Raw genomic sequence first — 16,944 nt, 5'->3', positions numbered from 1 at the left:
TTCTGCGACTGTTTAGTATGTGTCAAGCACATCAATTTTTGGATAAAGACTTTACCGGCGATCCGGTCAGGTATGTAGACGGGGCTCGGGCTGCTGATCCGGCTAGGTGAGGTTACGCTCTGCAGGGCGGGCGTGCTCGGCTTGCTGGTCTCCTGACCCTTCTCCGTCTGGGTGCAGCTGTCCCTGCTGCCGGTTTTTGAGTGTGTGGCGGCTGGCATAGGGGTGGAGGGAAGCACTGGAGATGGAGAGGAGGAGATGGACTCGGTCCTCAGGGAGTCTCCTCTGAACTCTGGTCCCAACAGAACACCTGAATGTGCAGAAAAATGCATGTATAGGGTTAAATTCAACTCATCTTACGAGACATAGCAAAGCAATGCGCTCACAAACAGCACCATGCAACGTGCTGGACATGTGCATGTAGCACTTCTAATATTTGTAATATACAAATGTATTGAATAAAGTTTAGTTCATATTTATCCAACATCTTGCTCACCCAGGCTGCCCTTCCAGCTGCGGTCCTCCCGCCGTTCCTCTGTGATTGGGCTGCTCCCGCTGAGACCCAGCGAGTGCGACAACAGTCCGGAGCCGCCCGAGCTGCCAGTTCCCGTGGCGATGGACATCAGAGACTTGGAGGGCCGCATGGCCGGGGCATCTAACTTGCTGGCGGGTTCTTTACGCGAGCGCTGGTGCAAAACCTTTATCATGGCGTCTTTCTCTATGATCTGAGCGTGCAGGTTCTTGATCCTGCTCTCCATGTCCAGGCAGCGACGGTTGGCCATGAGGATCTCCTCCTCTTCTTTCTGGATGCGCGCCTCCACCGAAGTGTCATAGCTGCTGCTGGGGGAGTGGCTGATGATGGAGGAGGAGGTGTCTCTGGATACGGTGAGACATTAGAAGTTAAATATATATTTTTTATTTTATGTTTATTTTGTATTTTGATTTTCAATTTTAGTTAGTTTCAGTGATGCATAAATACTTTTAATTTCATTTTTATGTAATGACAGTCACTCATTTTGGTTTCATTTTTATTCAGTTTCACTATTAGTTTTTGTGTTCTTTCAGCATTCCAAGAGTTGTTACATACAAGGACACTAAAATGGGACATTTCACAAGACGTTTTTAAGATGTAAAATAAATCTTTGGTGTCCCCAGAGTATGTATGTGAAGTTTTAGCTCAAAATACCATATAGATAATTTATTATAACATGTTAAAATTGCCACTTTGTACATTGAAAAAAATGATTCATTGAATTTAATAAATTTTTTTAAGTCAGGTTTTCATGATATGTCCCCTTTAAAGGGATAGTTCACCTAAAAATGAAAATTCTGTCATCATTTCCCCATCTCTGCAAACATTTCCTTGTTCTGATGAACACCAAGGAAGATATTTTGAGGGATGTTTGTATCCAAACCGATCAGAATCCCCATTGACTTCCATAGTATTCTTTTATCCTACTATAGAAGTCAATGGGGCCCCCGACCGGCTTGTTTCAGTGGTGGCCGGTGACTTCCTTTTTCGAGGGCGCTCGATGCGAAGTTCATCACAACATGTATGTAGCTTGTCATGTGTGTGGTTCCTTTCCCAAAATATGTGTTTTGCGCGTTGAGTGATATGTGCATCACGTGTCTTGTCAAAATAAGTGCCTGCTGCAGACGCGCCCAAAGGGTTTATGATAAAAGAGACGCTCGCGTTTGCCAGATACTCGCATAATCTCATGCGTAATCAAAGTTTACTGTTAAGGGAGTGTCTTGCTTGTAGTTTGTGAACGGTGTTGACGTGTGTGCAGCGGGCACTTGTTTTGGCGGAGCATGTGGTGCACACGGGATCTCTCGGGGCGCAAGACACATGTTTTGGAAAAGGAACCACATACATGACACTCCGAACACTTATTTTGAATTAGCGCCCCTCGGATGAGCAGTCACGAGCCGCCACTGGTTTGTTTACAAACATTTCTCAAAATATCTTTGTGTTCATTTTCATTTTTGGGTGAATGACCCCTAAAAAATATCAGACTTACAGTATAACAGTCAATATAATCCATTTTTGTTTTACTAATAAATTCATTTAATTTAAATTTTATTAAACATATTTGTCACTGGTAGTTTTCATGATAATCTTGAGGAGGTGTAGGTTCAAGTGTACAGTAGCGTACTAAAGTACCTTTGTGTGGCCACAGAAGCAGCAGCGTCCAGTGCAAACTGTCTCATGACGCTCTCCTCCAGGTATTTCTGCTCCCATTTGGTCATGTCGGCTTCCAGAGCTAAAATCCTTTCTTCCTTTTCTCTCAGATGCTCCATCAAAGCTGCTGTGCTGAACTCAGGACCAACTGTGTTCTGAGAGCCACCCTGCCTCTGTGTGAAAGAAAGATAGAATTAAGTTTACGAGTTTACAACACACGTATAAGGTTCAACCTCATATGTTTTAGGAGGGTACAGATTGTTCAAGATAGTCAAAACATGAGAAACATTCATTATAAATACATCCATTTCACTGATACCGAAAATTAATGATAAAACTTAGACCTAAAATGTCTATTTTCCCAATAAATATATTCAAGTTCATTGCTATGTAATTGATTCAAATGTGATAATTTCTTTCAAATGATATTACAGAAAATACACAGAAAAAGTGTCCAGGATCATTTGATTTTTGGTTCATTCACACTGCCAATGATTTTCTGGAATCTGTGCGTGCATTCACAGACATAAAACAAAGATCCCGTAAAGACAACGTATTTAAAGTCCTGCACAGCTGAACCATAACTTCTTCTTGCGATGGCACGCCCCTTACGGCATTGTTTCTGCCTCTTGTTCACACAGAATGTTGTACGTGAAAACATTACGGCAATGTTACTAGGTCCTTATTATGGGAGTGATCCCAGAACATTAACAGGACGCGTTTGTGTTAACGCAGAAGCCTCTCTGCCAATTTTATGGACATTTTCTGGGACCAAAGTGCAGTGTAAATGGGGTACAGATGGCATAAACAGCATAAAAGAAAAGCGTCTGCTAAATGACTAAATGTAAATAGAGGAAGCATGTGCCGTGTCCTGGCCCATAATGAAGAATACAGCTGTCTGCTGCTCCTCCTCGTCTCTCTCTCTCTCTCTTTTTCTCTCACACATACAAAAACATACAATGCACAACCTTTCCTCCAGTTTATAGTAAGGACACAAGACTGGATACACAGGAAGAGGATTTTTAGATGTATGGTGTATTTAAACTGAAAGTATGTGTGAATACACGAGCTCATAAAGAGGAAACACAGCAGAGTATATGGCACATCGATACAATACATGCACATTGAAACTGAATTGCTTTGAATGATTCAAGTTTTTGACTTTGTCAGCTAGAGTGGGTGAATCTCACAAAACCTGAAACATGTCCAGGTCATATTTCAACCCCCCCCCCAAAGAAAGACATGTATGCCATGACAGCTTTACTGTTGCATTAAAAAAATACCTCAAATATAAAATGCCTAAAGATGCTTGGAAACTTTGAAGCGTAATTGTCTTATAAATAATCACAATGCAAACTTTCTTACTTAGTAGTTGTCTTATTTTCAGTACAAATATCTATAAACTTTAAAATCAAGATTGATGAGCAAAATGACCTAAGGAAAAAAAGTTTAGTTTTTAGACAAAAAACATAACATTTAAATAAATTTAAAAAAAAAATATTTTTTTATCTTAAACACTTTATTAATCAATTTAGCTTATTCCATTGGCAGATATTTTGCTTGTTTTAAGCACAAATCTACTTAAATAGTATGGTTTTTGTTTAACTTATTTTCTTAGGTCATTTGCTCATCAAGAAAATACATCAAAAAATCCTGAAAGTCATTTTTGCATTGTACAAAAGAAACTTCATATGCAAAATTTTGACTGGAATGAAATATGAATTTGGTGACAGGTTTGGTAAGATTCACTTCTGTGTAAATCAGACATACATGTGCATGCGCATAATTGTGTCTTGTACCTGTTGCATGCGAAGAGATTCCAGCTCTCTCTCCAGCCGTGTGCGCAGTCGATGCTCCAGCTGCTCTCGCTTCTCGCACGCAGCCTGAAGCTGGGCAAGAGCCTGCTGCATCCGCTCCACCTTCTCTACATACACCTGCTTTTTCTTCAGCTAAACACAGATAAAAAATACAGGTCAGACACCGCTGCTCCCTCCTCACAATGCCCCATTGTATCCTTCCCTTCTCTGCATTTTTGAAAACCACCGACAGCCATAATTGAAGCCAAAATGAATGCCCCAATTTAGCTCGGGGGGACCAGAGAGCACAGAAGTATTTGGCTCTCGTTTGGAAAGGGTGGGTGTAGAGGGCAAGAATTCAGCCATCTTCAAGTCCTTTCATGGCAGGCAACTCAAGGGGCTTTGTTAGGGGAACAAGCGAGCGTTTGTTACAGGACAGAACAAAAGCGGAGTGGCCCGGTGCATTTTGGGACGGGAGATACGCGTCCCGTTCAGCGCGGGCCAAAAGGCCATATGGACGTGCACCAGAGGAGCTTGACCAAAGACTCCAACTGTTGCAAACGCTCAGTTCAGAGCAGTCAATGCTACTTTGGTTTGAAAGATTTTTTTCTTGCTTTCTTCTATTGAAGTTTTTTTTGGCCTGAATAGAGGTCGTGTGGTTTCAGAGAAGGTTGTGGCCAACGGTTCATTTGAGCTTAGATCTTAACTGTTGAGAGTCATTAGGAAGGACTTCAAAAAACTTCTAAAGGCTGAGATTAAACATTGTGATGTCGTACCAACAGGACAGTGCTTAATGTGAGTCGTGACCACAGACTGTAAAAAATATGGAGCGTGACGTCACTGTGACAGTTTGAGAAGAGCTTTTTAGAGCCAATAGTGGGCGGGGCCTGCCGTCGCCATCACTCGCGGATAATCCAAAATGGGTAAAGAGGCGGGACGTGGGTGAAGCTGAATTGGCTGGTTGCTAAAATCACACCCGGCTAACTTGATGGTAGTGATGGCAGCAGCAGTTCACGCCCTTAATTATGCAGAACTTTAAGGCTTAATATTATTTAAACGGACAAGTTACAAAAAACAAATAGACCAAAAACACTTTTCATACCAGGCTGTAAACACTTTTATTTCTTGACTCCCTTTTGGAGGCATCTTTTAACTGCGAGTCAATAAATTGCAGTTTAATGGTAGCTTCATACCAGGCGCAAATGAAGCTTTAAGCGTGAACAATTTACATGCCAAGTCAATGCAAAGACACGATAGATATCCTGCAGTGCGAATGTCGCAGTTCGTGCAGATGATGCGGCACGAATTGAGGGTTTTGGGCATTTGACGCGCAAATCGCGCAAGTTGAAGAATATTTGGTGGATATTTGTGCTGCGTTAACCTATCAAGAGCTTGCTGTAGTAGTGTCGTGATTACAAAGTAGCGAGCTGAGGCAGAAATACGAAACAACAATAAAAGACAAAATCATTGTCGCTGTATATGGACACCAGAAGCAGTACGACACATCTTCGTACTTTTATAAAAACAGTAATATGAAGGATCTTGCTTGAAAGGAAGTTAGCGAGGAGGTCGGACCATCTGGTAATAGGGTTGTGCCGATAGACGATGGTATCGTCGTGTATCGACGATCATCAGACATATCGCTAATAGCGGGCTTTCATGACGATAGTTGGTGATAGTTATTAATATTTTCACATTAACATGCGCATTGCGTGTTTTTTCTCGCATGAGAGGGTTTGTGGGCTTCACCTTATGCGAGAGAGCTTGTAATGCGCGCAGATTCCTTCTCGCACGCACATGGACTCAATGTGCGCATCTTGGACCTTTTTTGCTCAAACCTGAATGTGCGCGGCTACGCCTAGCACCTGAACTTGTAATATGCGCGGCTCTGACATTTCCTTGCACTAGAGAGGTTGTTAGGCATGCAGAGGGTTTAAACCAGTGAGTTTGTTGTTTCCACTCCCTAGCATGCAGGAAATTTTAGAGCGCCTGGACTTAATGACGTAAATGGATTAATGGCATCAGTTTTAAGAAGGTTGCGGTCATGACAGTGTTCTTTTTTTGTCCACCAATCAAGTGGCTTGTCAAAAATGAGTAAAAATGAACAAATAAATAAATGAGTAAACTACTGCTCCGCCCCCCGATACTATCGTGTATCGGCAGTCTCACAGGCTAAAGATAGGACGATCTCAAATTGGGGCATATTGCCCAACACTATCTGGTAAGTTGTAAAAAATGCTCTTTACTTCATTTGAGATGTTTAAGCACGCGAATAACGTGATTTATTCGCTTTAATTTTGTCTGGTGTAAACGCACAGTAAGTCATTCATCAGAGAGATCAGAAGGTTGCCCTTTGGTCTTGACTCAATGTTTTCTTTAGTAAAAAAATAGACACAACCATCTTCTATATCAAAAGTTTCTTTGTATTCTTCAAAATTAAACTTGTGTGTCTGAAAACTTTCCAGAAAAAGGATGCTAAACAGGCAAACAGTCCTGTATCTGGATGGCAGTATGATTCAGCAACTCCTTAGCCAGAGGAGAAAAATACAAATCAAGAGATTTTATCATCTACAGTACACTAAATCAGTTTTTGAAGCTTTGAAAGAGAGATATGGGGCAGTTTCAAAGAAAGGCTTATCCTAGATCCAAACTAAAATGCATGTTTGAACTTTCTAAATTTAAAAACATCTTGCACTGACATATCTTAACATATATCAGTGTCATTGTTTCATCTCAAGATACACACCAGTAATGTAATACTTTGTAAAAACAGCTTAAATTACCTAATATAACTAAGGCCTCACCAGGGGTCATCAACCCAGTCCCTGGAGATCTCCCCTACTGCATACTTTATCTCCAAACCTTTTAAGGCAGGTCATTTTTAGGTAGCCATGAAAAGCTTAAATAGTTCAGGTGTGTTTATTTGGGGTTGGAGGTGAACTCTGAAGGACAGTAGATCTCCAGAAACAGAGTTGGTGACCACTGATTTACAGCATGAAATGCAAAGACTTTACAAACAATAAGGATATTTACCTCTTCCTCCAGTTTGACCACTTTGGCTTGGGCATTATTTAAGGCCTGGTCACGGATCTCGATGTGCCTGCGCTGGTCCTCGTTGTTGGAGCGAAGTGAATTCAACTCGATCTCCAACTTCTCCTTCTCTCTCTGGGTTTCTTTATCTGATAAGTAAAATGAAAAGAAGTCATTCTTTAGATATCGAGTTTCTTTCCTAAATATCTCACCCAATGTTCATACGCACAAATCAAAAGCATTCAAAACAAGGTCGCAAATAATTAAAGTGCATCTCTTTGGCTTCAGGGAGATTTCTAGATTTCCTCCAGATGTAGAAGTCCACTCACTTTGAGCCAGAAGCTGAGAGATAGTTTTACGATTGTCCTCGGTGCCCTCGCACTCTTTAGCGGCTAACTGCTTGTTGGCTGTATCCATTCGCTCTGTTAAAAGAAAGAAAACACTATAATACTTTCCCATCATTTTGTGGTAAAAATCTGACACGGCTTTGTTAAGTTTATCCATGTGTGAAAGATTAAATAAGTTGGATACCAAAACCACAGGATGTCAAACAGTATTCATGCTAAACTTTATATAGCATTTCATTAACGTGCTTATTATTTTTTGGCTATTTCCCAAGTGCTAATCCTAAAAAAAGTGTTTTTGCATTGTATTGTAATTGATACATTCAATAACTAGAATTATTTTAACAGATGCGTCATGCGATATTCTCCGTCCCTCCGGGAGAAATAATGTTGCTCGTATTCCAGGAATCATCTCATAAATAAAATACTATTGAGACCGGTTGCTCAGCAAATTGGAAAACAAAAAATCTAACAAACATTTTACATGAGAGTGGTCTTGACAGAATTCACAACATGTTGTCGTCAAAAACTGGCCCATATAAAAAGGCCATTATATCACATGGTTGCTGTTTTTTGCAATGGCGAACCATTCGTCAAGGAAGTGGGCCAAACGTTAAAACAATATTTCCCTCTGCGTAAAGTCAACCAGACTGTGAGATGAGCATTCCAGAATCAAATGCCTTCTTTCTTCATGTCTTTATTCCTTTTAATACAAATTCAAATCTACATAAAAACATAAAAGTTTTGCATTTTCTGTAAAAAATTTGACTGGTGCTCGTCTTGCAAAATGGGTTTGGAAAATGTGGTTTTGTGTGTGTGGTTGCTAAGGTCCTCTGAGTACTTTTAGCATATTTCTATTGAGTTTCTAGGGTGTTTTGATAAGTTAGTAGGGCACTGCTAGCTAGTTGCTAGGCTGTTTGGCTGGTTGCATACTGGCTAATGGCAAACACCTATGATGTTCTGGTCTAAATCTCAGTCATGTTGCTTTCTTTACTTAGAAAAGTAAAGCAAACCTCTCCTATTTTATGTCCATAGCACAGAAAGTATGAGAAACACTGAAAAAAAATAAAAGAGGGACAAGGGAGGGAAGAAAAAAATAGCTGTAAAACTCTGTGGAAGCTCCCTGTGGATTTGAAGTCTGGGCACGTTGCCATAAATCAGGATTTCTCTGCTGGACTAAAGAACACAGAGTCATGATTGTAGCAGTGGCCAGACTCGGGCAAAGCGGGTCTGCTGACAGCACTGGAGAAATGAGACAGAGACCGCTGCTTTGGTTTGAACTCAAAGAGATACTGCACAGGGCCGTAAGACATCAGACAAAAGAAAGCAAAGTGAATGAAAATTGAAAAGCCATGACCTCTGGAGAAGAATACAAAGGCTCTCCGAATAACAAAATGGGACCACCTCAATGCTCTTGTTAACTGTAGTATGTACAAGTAGTGTGACCCTCATCTGATTTGTATTCACTTAATGTTCAACAAAATCTTGAGGTTATAATGTTGTAACTCGCAACCCTTCAACATAATCAACTATAAACATGAAAAGGAGAATATCGTTTGTTTATATCATGGGGGTGAATGCTTCATATCCTTCATGTTATCTTTCAGTAAACACACACCTATGAAGTAGTTCCAGGTCTGGAATTGGCAGCGGAGGCTTTAAATGAGATGTGTTTCACACGGTATGCGGCAGTCATGAGTGTCTAGTTCATTTTCAATAGGAGACGTGCGGAAAGCGGCAAAATGTGGGTGGTTATAGAGGTGGAGTCGGACAACACACATTTTTTTATTTTCTTTTAAACACCATGCCAGCTCCTATAGCTATGTTTATGGCAAGAAATGGATTTAATTATATAGAATAAAACTAAAAAAGTCGTTTGAGATTCATTTTGTCTAACAAGTTTAAGACAACTAATGTATTTAAATGAATAATTCGACGACCCGTTTTCAATTATTTCTAACTTAACCCTTGTTGATTTCCCAATCAAGCTCTGACCCATTCATTTTATTTTAAAGGGCCTTGTTGCTTTGCTCAAAAATGACTAAATGCTATCAATGTGACACATACGGTTAAACTAAAACTTGGTGCAATCTAAAAAAAGATGCTTTGGAGTAAGTGTTGAAGTCGGTGCTTACCCATTATACAACCTAATATAGTAACTAAGTACAATTTATGAACACTCCCTTTATAATAGTCGGGTAGTGCTTCTATTACTCTCTTAAATTATCCCGCCGTGTTCTCACCTCTCAAGTCTCTGTTGAAGTCGTGCAGCCTGCGCACCTCCAACTCCAGCTTATTTCTCATGGTCTTCTCCAGAGCCTCCCGTTTAGAGGACGATTTAGCCAGGTTCTCGTAAGCTTCGGACACAATCTGAATCTCATTCTCCATCTGCAGGGCAAAAATATGCCATTACATTGCTGCATTGTTGAAACAGGAGAATATAAAGTCTGTTTTTTGTATACAAAGTCCTGCACGTAAGCAAAGAGTCTTTCTCAGCATATAAGCATGGATTATAACTGCATTGCATTATTTTCTGCACATTTAGTCCCTTCCAAAAAAAGGCAACTTTGAGATGTCTGCTTTGTCTTGGATATGATGATATACTGGTATTTATGCTCCAAAACAATATAAAGTGAACATTCAAAGAGCTACTTGCCTTGTGCAGTTTGGACACCTTCTCTCCACACACTTCCAGCTCCTGTTTGAGTAATCGGTTCTCTTCTGACAACATGTCCACCATCTGCTGGGCCCGTGCTAGCATGGCGTAGGGATCCCCCTGCATGGAGTGTGGATGGGGGTAGTGTTGTCCTGGACTCTGTTGCTGCTGTTGTTGACCCTGCTGGTGGTACTGCTGATGCTGGTGCATATGGAAGCCCCTGGGAGCTGACCCATAAGGATCATGAGGAAATCCGTGGCTCCGCTGGTGGGGAGGGTGTCCTGGGCCGTATGGATCGCCTTGGTGGGAGCCAGGACCCTGCGGGGTTCGTGCACCCATGGGATAGGGTGGTTCTATTTGATGGCCCATAGGTGGAGGATGGTGAGAAGATGCCAAGATGCTGCTGAGAGCGGAAGCCTGTGCACGGGAAAGAGATCCTCCTGACGTAACGGAAGATGAGGGGCTGTGTTGATGGACAGACCTTTGAGAATGACTTGAACTCTCTTTATTTGACCTAATGAGGACAGAGCAATAAATATTCAGATTTGGATAGATTACAAATATCAAATTCAAAATTTAAAGCAAAACCAGTATGTAGGTTCTCAGTGAGTGCTGTTGTCTACCCAATAGTATATCTAGTGCAGAAAACAGGAAAACATCCTGGACAGGTAAGCAGTCCATCAAAGTTTTCAAGGGAAAAACCTCAATCGGATTTCCCTGCCACTGCTGCAGAGGGTGGGATGCTTAGGGTCTTCAAACCCATGCCCCGCCTCCAGGGAGACCAGCAGGTGGGTACCCGCATGAAAAACTCAGCGAGCGACAAATAAATTGAGCTGATATAGAAATTGCATCATCAACGACTTGTCTCAAAAGATTTAATCGTTGTTGGGAAACAATGACTCGCCCAATGTGGCAGCTATGTGAGGTATTTCTACCGTTCATACAAATATTTTTAATGGTCAACATTCCTGGTTCTCCTCTACAACATAATGAAGAAACTGTCATGTTGTGACATGTCGTACATGATTGCAAGTATTCTATATGCATTCTTTTGCTATATACCAAACACTGGCTTTGAGGTCAACGAAACAGGCAAAACTGGATTTTCCCATAACGCCTGACAACAAGTCCCAGCACTGTAGGGAAGGGCTGTTTAAGACTCATTACTTGAAAGTTTTCAACAATTAAAGAGCAATGATTTCACCTGTATGTGTCAAAATAATTCAGTTCCCATGCATTCTTTGAAGCCTTCAATGTAAACTCACCGGAAAGAGCCATACTCGGGTGGTGGCTGGTAACGGACATGGGGTAGGTCAGCTCTGGAGGGTTGGTTTGTGGCACGGTGGTCTGGGTAGAAGTGTCCAGGCTCCTGGTGTGGAGGCTGATGGTGCTGTTGTTGCTTGGGTGGAGAGGGCATTGCCTTAAAAGGGTAGTCTGGTGGTGGACCCCTGTGTGGGGGACCAGAGGGTTTATAGTAGTCTCCTGGCAGTCCAGGTGGAGGCAGTTGGGGGGAAAGTGGAGAACTGGTAACAGGTGCATGAGCCTTGACTCCACTGGTTGCCAATGAAAGCTGCATCAGTCTTTCACTTAGAGAACGCACATGACCTTGCTTTAGATCTTTGAGTCCATCATCTTGGTGCACTTTGCCCCCAATCACCCTCTGCAACGTTGCCCTCCCCTCTGGGGGTCGCACCTTAGGGTTGCTAACACCAGTCACATAAAATGCAGCACCTACTGATGGGGGTAGTTGTTGAGGCTGTTGAGGCTGGTGGCCACGGAAATACTGCGACTGCACCTTGGCTTCCTCGTAAGTAGGAAGGTCCTCAGGATTCGGCCCTTGTCCACTCAAACAGCTTCCAGCACCTGACCCTGTGCCCGCACTGCCTCCTCCTCCTGCATTGCGCGTATTCAGCTTTTCCATGCCGTTGTCGGCCTGCAGCTCCTGGCCCTGAGGCTCCTGCCTTGCAATGTGAGGGACCATCGAGTGCTCGTCCCCTGGACTGCCAGGGCCCGGGTAACCACTTACTGGGCCCTGTTGCTGCTGTTGTTGTTGCTGCTGCTGTTGTTGCTGTTGCAGAGCAAGGTAATTGCGTCCCTCGCCATAGCGCATTTGCTCCTGTAGGAGGCGCTGTAGAACAGTGTGGCCACTTCCGCTGCTGTTGCTAGCCGATGTGTCCTCTGAAAGTGAGGCTGCTGCCCTCATTTCCAGCTCTTTTGACCTGCGCACCTCATGGAAGGAGGAGCTTCGGGTGCGGTCCACACTCCCTGCATAAAACACCAATGGGCAATGAGTGATAACCTTATACACTAACTAATATTATAGGCTGCACCACCACAAAACGCCAGGATGGTGCCAAGAATTAAGTGTAAAAAGCTGCAAACGAATCGAAATTAGTTTAATGACTTTGACGAGTCTTCTGCATGTGCTTAGAAATATGCCTGAAATCTCACACCCCAATTGTCCCAAACTTTTCACACGTTGACATCTGGGCAAACATTGTTTAATAAACTAAAATAAGTAACTATTTTATTATACCAGTTTTCACATTAAACCTGACCTTTAAGGTAATATTTAATTACAAGTAATAACTACTAAACTGTAAATTAGCAATTAATGAAACTGAATTATACTTTACTTTAAGTGCCCAGAGGTCAAGGTGCTAAAGTCCACCCACAATGACGATCATACCAATACCCTACATTTACCGCTGTATCATTGTTCAATGTCTCGATTTTTTTAACATGCAGTGCACTTGAGTCGAATGACTACCCAAAGCTTTAAACTTGTCCCATCTCCCTATTGTAGGCTTAAGCTGTAGACACTTACAAATCACACAGAGTAATTTTAAATAATAGTAAGCTGTTAAAGCAAACAAAGCCATTAGGTGGAAACCATTCCTAAACAATAATGACAATCTGTTATATATGTTTAGTATAACATTAAGTACCTCTACTTAATGCATCTGCATCACTACAGCAAAATGAAAGGTTACATGCTATATGGATATTATTCACTAAATTAAGTTTAATTCGGAATGGTTGCCACTACTGGCCTTAAACAAAGTTTTTAGTTTAGTAGTTATTGCACCATCTAAAAAGTAATGAAGGTGAACATATTACGTTTACTATTGTTTTCTGATATTCTTCGCATTCTCAAGGAGGACGAGGCTTTTTTCCGAAACATCTGTAGTGAATAAATCAATAAATGAATGAACAAAAAAAGTAAGGCAGTAACAGGAGCAGTGATGTACAGCTGCCTTCCAACTCAGACAGCCAAAGACAGGAGAATAAATAAAGATAACAAATGCATTTTATACAGGCACACCCTCCATCCCCTCTATACTTACACTTCCTATCATTCTTCACTTTTAGCTAACCAGCTCTGCAGAGCCAATGAAAAAGGTGGCAAAAAACAAAAGCAGGATAGGAACGTGCAATGCTGAGGTCAAAGACCCCACGGTTAAGACAGATGAAATGTTGCTGGCTATTTTGATGCATACTCAAGGGAAAACAGGAATTTTTAGATGCATGCCATAAAAAGGGGGCATTTATCAGCAACTGTGATGTTTGTGTTAATTACAGTGACCTTAACTTGATGGAATGGACCAAACCTTGAATCTAGGCAAAAGTCTTTTTTTTGCAAATACATTGTTTATGTTATAAATTTTAGACTTTGAAAACACATGACAAGGCAAAACTCAACTAACCTATAGCTTAATGTGGTTTCATTTGTCACAATGTCCACCCCTGTGTGATGTTTAATCTCTTAACCCTACTCTATACATTTGACCAGGTCACCTACCTGTGTGGCTGCTTTAGCTGCTGTCGTATGTCACTATTGGCTCATGGTTTTGACATTCACCAGGGTCACTGCTCTGACGAAGCTCTTCAAGTGGCTCCAAAACACACAGCCGGTCCGTGGGGTCCCAAACACCAAGCCGCTCTAGAACAGGAAGGCACTCTGGCGCGTTAGAACAATGAGGGTGGGGTTTAAAGACAACCTAAGGGGCTTAAGTTAAAAACGTTTGATGTGATAGATAGGTACATTTTCCTGTACATTAGTTGCCTGGTTGTAACAGCCAAAAAAAGAAATGCTCTTTTTATGCCCCCATAGCCATTAGGGACTTTGGCAGCTGTGTGGCTAGATAATACAAAAAAAAAACAGAATTCTGACATGCAAGTTTATAAAGAGAGGCTGAGTCCAGATCAGCAAAGAAAGAGCAGGACAGCAGTTCAATTCAAAAACAGGATGTGAGGATGTGTGGCATAAGTCAAATAATAACATCTCTATGAAAACAATGTAGTATTACATGTAAGCTGTGTCCCAATTTGAAGACTGGGTCCCTCGAAGGACCCATCCTCGAAAGCGAGTACTCGTTCTTTGGAGGATGCATCCTGCAATGTCCGCAAAGAGAAATGCAGGATTTCCACACCTTAGTTAACTTCAAAATCAAGGACCTTTCAAGGACTTTCCAGGTGCAATACCCTCAAATTCAAGACTACATGTGGGGACACATTTCAAGTGAGAGCAAGGTTATATCGTGTTACTTTTTAAGATACATTGTTACAGTTACCTTTTGAGGGAACTTGCGCTGCGTCACTGCAGTGACACTTTGGGGACGACTCCAGGGGTAAGTGCGTCTGAATGAGTATATCAAATTTAACCAATGGTGAGGCTTAACGACAAAGACAGGGTGACGCGTGACAGCGTCTCGTTCCATTCTCAGGGAACAACAGTTACATATGCAACCCAAGACGTTTTTCGTGTGTCAAACACAACTATTAACATCAATATGGAACCAGAAAAAACACGTTGACGTAGATTAAACTAACCAACAGTACTTTATCAAATTAATTAGAAATATACGCAATATATTATACACAACAAAACTTATAATACTAAAACGGTAACAAAAAAACTTTTTCCTGCTAAAAAACACACTTTTATTTAATAAAGTTTTTTTATTTTAAATATCCAGCCATTACAGGCGCCCAATAAATCTCGGGATAGCTTAGGCTGTGAAGGATCCAATCGTTTTATCCTTAGCAGCGCAGAGAAATAAGGTTGCATTTTGCATCCTTCGAGTTGGGACGGCCTTACTAGCCTTCAGTCGTGCTGCTGTGACGCAATCGGAAATACATCCTTCGAAGGTCGCAGCCTTCAAATTGGGACACAGCTGTAGTGTGTATTGCACAAATGAAAATATTTAAAAAAGCAATCCTATTGTGCAGGAAGAAAATGAACTATTAATGCTGTATAAGTATAGTTTAACATTAGAGTAATGGGCAAGATAAAAATATGCAAGATAAAAATATAAGCCACTTTTTCCTTTGGCAAAATATAATTTTACACTCATCTTTTAGCTTTAGAGTAAAGACTGTTTCCTGACAGGTTTCGCAAGATCACTTGTGTCTGTTCAGTTGACAAAATGTTTCACATATATCTCAAATATAACCCACTACGACAGCTTGATAATCCTTTACACACTCTGCTATGAAACAATTTGAATCGCACAATAAACCAGACCCCTCTCCAAAACCCATCCAACTTCTGCAAACACATAAATAGGCTACAGATGCCTCCTCCCCTCTCGCCTGCTGACGCCTGAACATGAAGTTCCTTGACTGTTTCAGATAAACAGTTTATTCCACAGCCAGAGTGCCCAGAAGTGAATTCGGGGAATCTGACATGCCTAAAGGTCCACAGATAGGTCTCTCGAAAAAACATTTCCAAAGGCTTTGACCTAAGAGTCTCACCATGTTTGTGTCAATGACACTATGTGATTACAGTTAAAGTACCGGCTAAGGTATGGAATATGTCAAGCATGCTGTTAACCACTACAAAAGCAGAAGAACACTAATCTATCTTGCTGGCTTCGAAACAGCCTACAGTGTAGATAGTCATTTTAAAGGAGCATTCAACAATGGCTCTTTTGTCTAGATTAAGGATTAGTTTTAATGAAGTTCGTCAATGTTTTATTTGACAATCTCTAACGCCAAACAATGTGACAAGTTTTCTATACACTATACACTTAAAAATAAAATTGCTTCACAATGCCACAGAAGAAGTACTTTTGACTGTATGGTTCCATAAAGAACATTTACCATAAGATAACCATTTCTGTTGCACAATAAGGAACCTTTGCCTGAATAGTTCTTTGAGGAACCAAAATGGTTCTTCTATGTCATTGCTATGAGTAAAGAGCAACTATGGGAAGACAGTTAACTGAAAAGTACAAAAAAAAATTAAACTCACAGTTATAAGTCCAACCAAGTCCGATTTCCACCAAATGTCCCTAAATGCATGAAAGCCCCTACACGTTGAGCATTTCTCTCGAGTCAAACTTCTCCGTTCACACGCTCAACAATACTTCTGTAGTACACACGACTACTCTGATGTCTACACACACTGTCTAATGCATTCCATCAGGTGTGGCCGTGAGGATTGGTAAACCTGGATAGGCGCCAGTTATCTCTACACACCTTTAAACCTGCCTACTGCTGTTAGCTCCCTAACTTATATTAAAATGAGTACGGCTAATTATCTGAGACTGGGTGTGCGATACATATCTCAAATCTGACTAATAAATCACAGTTGAAAATGGAAGCAAAACCGGGCAAAAGTATTGTAGTTTAATTCATTTGATAAACTGTAAAAACTCTCAGAATTTTTTTTAACAAAATTTTACATTTTCTATTGTTCATTTTTGTACCTTTATGGGTGTACAACACATTGAAATGTTGTATGTTTGGGGTACAATATTATACCCTAAGGACATATTGTGTACCTTAAGGAACAATTTTGTACCAGTTAAATTTTAGGGTTACAAACAGTTTAAAGGTACACAATAGATCCTGAGAGTACAACAATGTACCCCAAAAGGTACAACATTGTATTATGTTTATATACCTGTAAACGTACAAAACGGAGCCTTACGG

General features: G+C 41.1%; 1 protein-coding gene across 4 annotated transcripts in view; it reads right to left on the bottom strand.

Moving 5' to 3' along the window:
• amot (angiomotin) overlaps positions 1–16,944 on the bottom strand; it is a 35,003-nt gene that overhangs the window by 5,139 nt on the left and 12,920 nt on the right. Inside the window, exons 1-12 of one of the 4 annotated variants that reach the window (XM_055180768.2) lie at positions 16,262–16,611; positions 13,808–13,948; positions 13,126–13,189; positions 11,271–12,270; positions 10,006–10,519; positions 9,593–9,737; positions 7,335–7,427; positions 7,009–7,154; positions 3,979–4,128; positions 2,162–2,352; positions 494–873; positions 56–307 (exon numbers count right to left, since the gene is read on the bottom strand). In XM_055180768.2, the coding sequence (XP_055036743.1) occupies positions 56–307; positions 494–873; positions 2,162–2,352; positions 3,979–4,128; positions 7,009–7,154; positions 7,335–7,427; positions 9,593–9,737; positions 10,006–10,519; positions 11,271–12,270; positions 13,126–13,189 (2,935 nt within the window). In that variant the 5' untranslated portion in view covers positions 13,808–13,948; positions 16,262–16,611. Of the gene's footprint in view, positions 1–55; positions 308–493; positions 874–2,161; positions 2,353–3,978; positions 4,129–7,008; positions 7,155–7,334; positions 7,428–9,592; positions 9,738–10,005; positions 10,520–11,270; positions 12,271–13,125; positions 13,190–13,807; positions 13,949–16,261; positions 16,612–16,944 lie in introns of those variants that run through there. The other 3 variants (XM_055180767.2, XM_073871120.1, XM_073871121.1) reach the window with 3 other exon arrangements.

The sequence above is a fragment of the Misgurnus anguillicaudatus genome, chromosome 9 (assembly GCF_027580225.2).
Source record: "Misgurnus anguillicaudatus chromosome 9, ASM2758022v2, whole genome shotgun sequence".
Lineage (NCBI taxonomy): Eukaryota > Metazoa > Chordata > Actinopteri > Cypriniformes > Cobitidae > Misgurnus > Misgurnus anguillicaudatus.
Note: the sequence above shows the minus strand (reverse complement) of the source record. Positions and strands in the feature narration are given on the sequence as shown.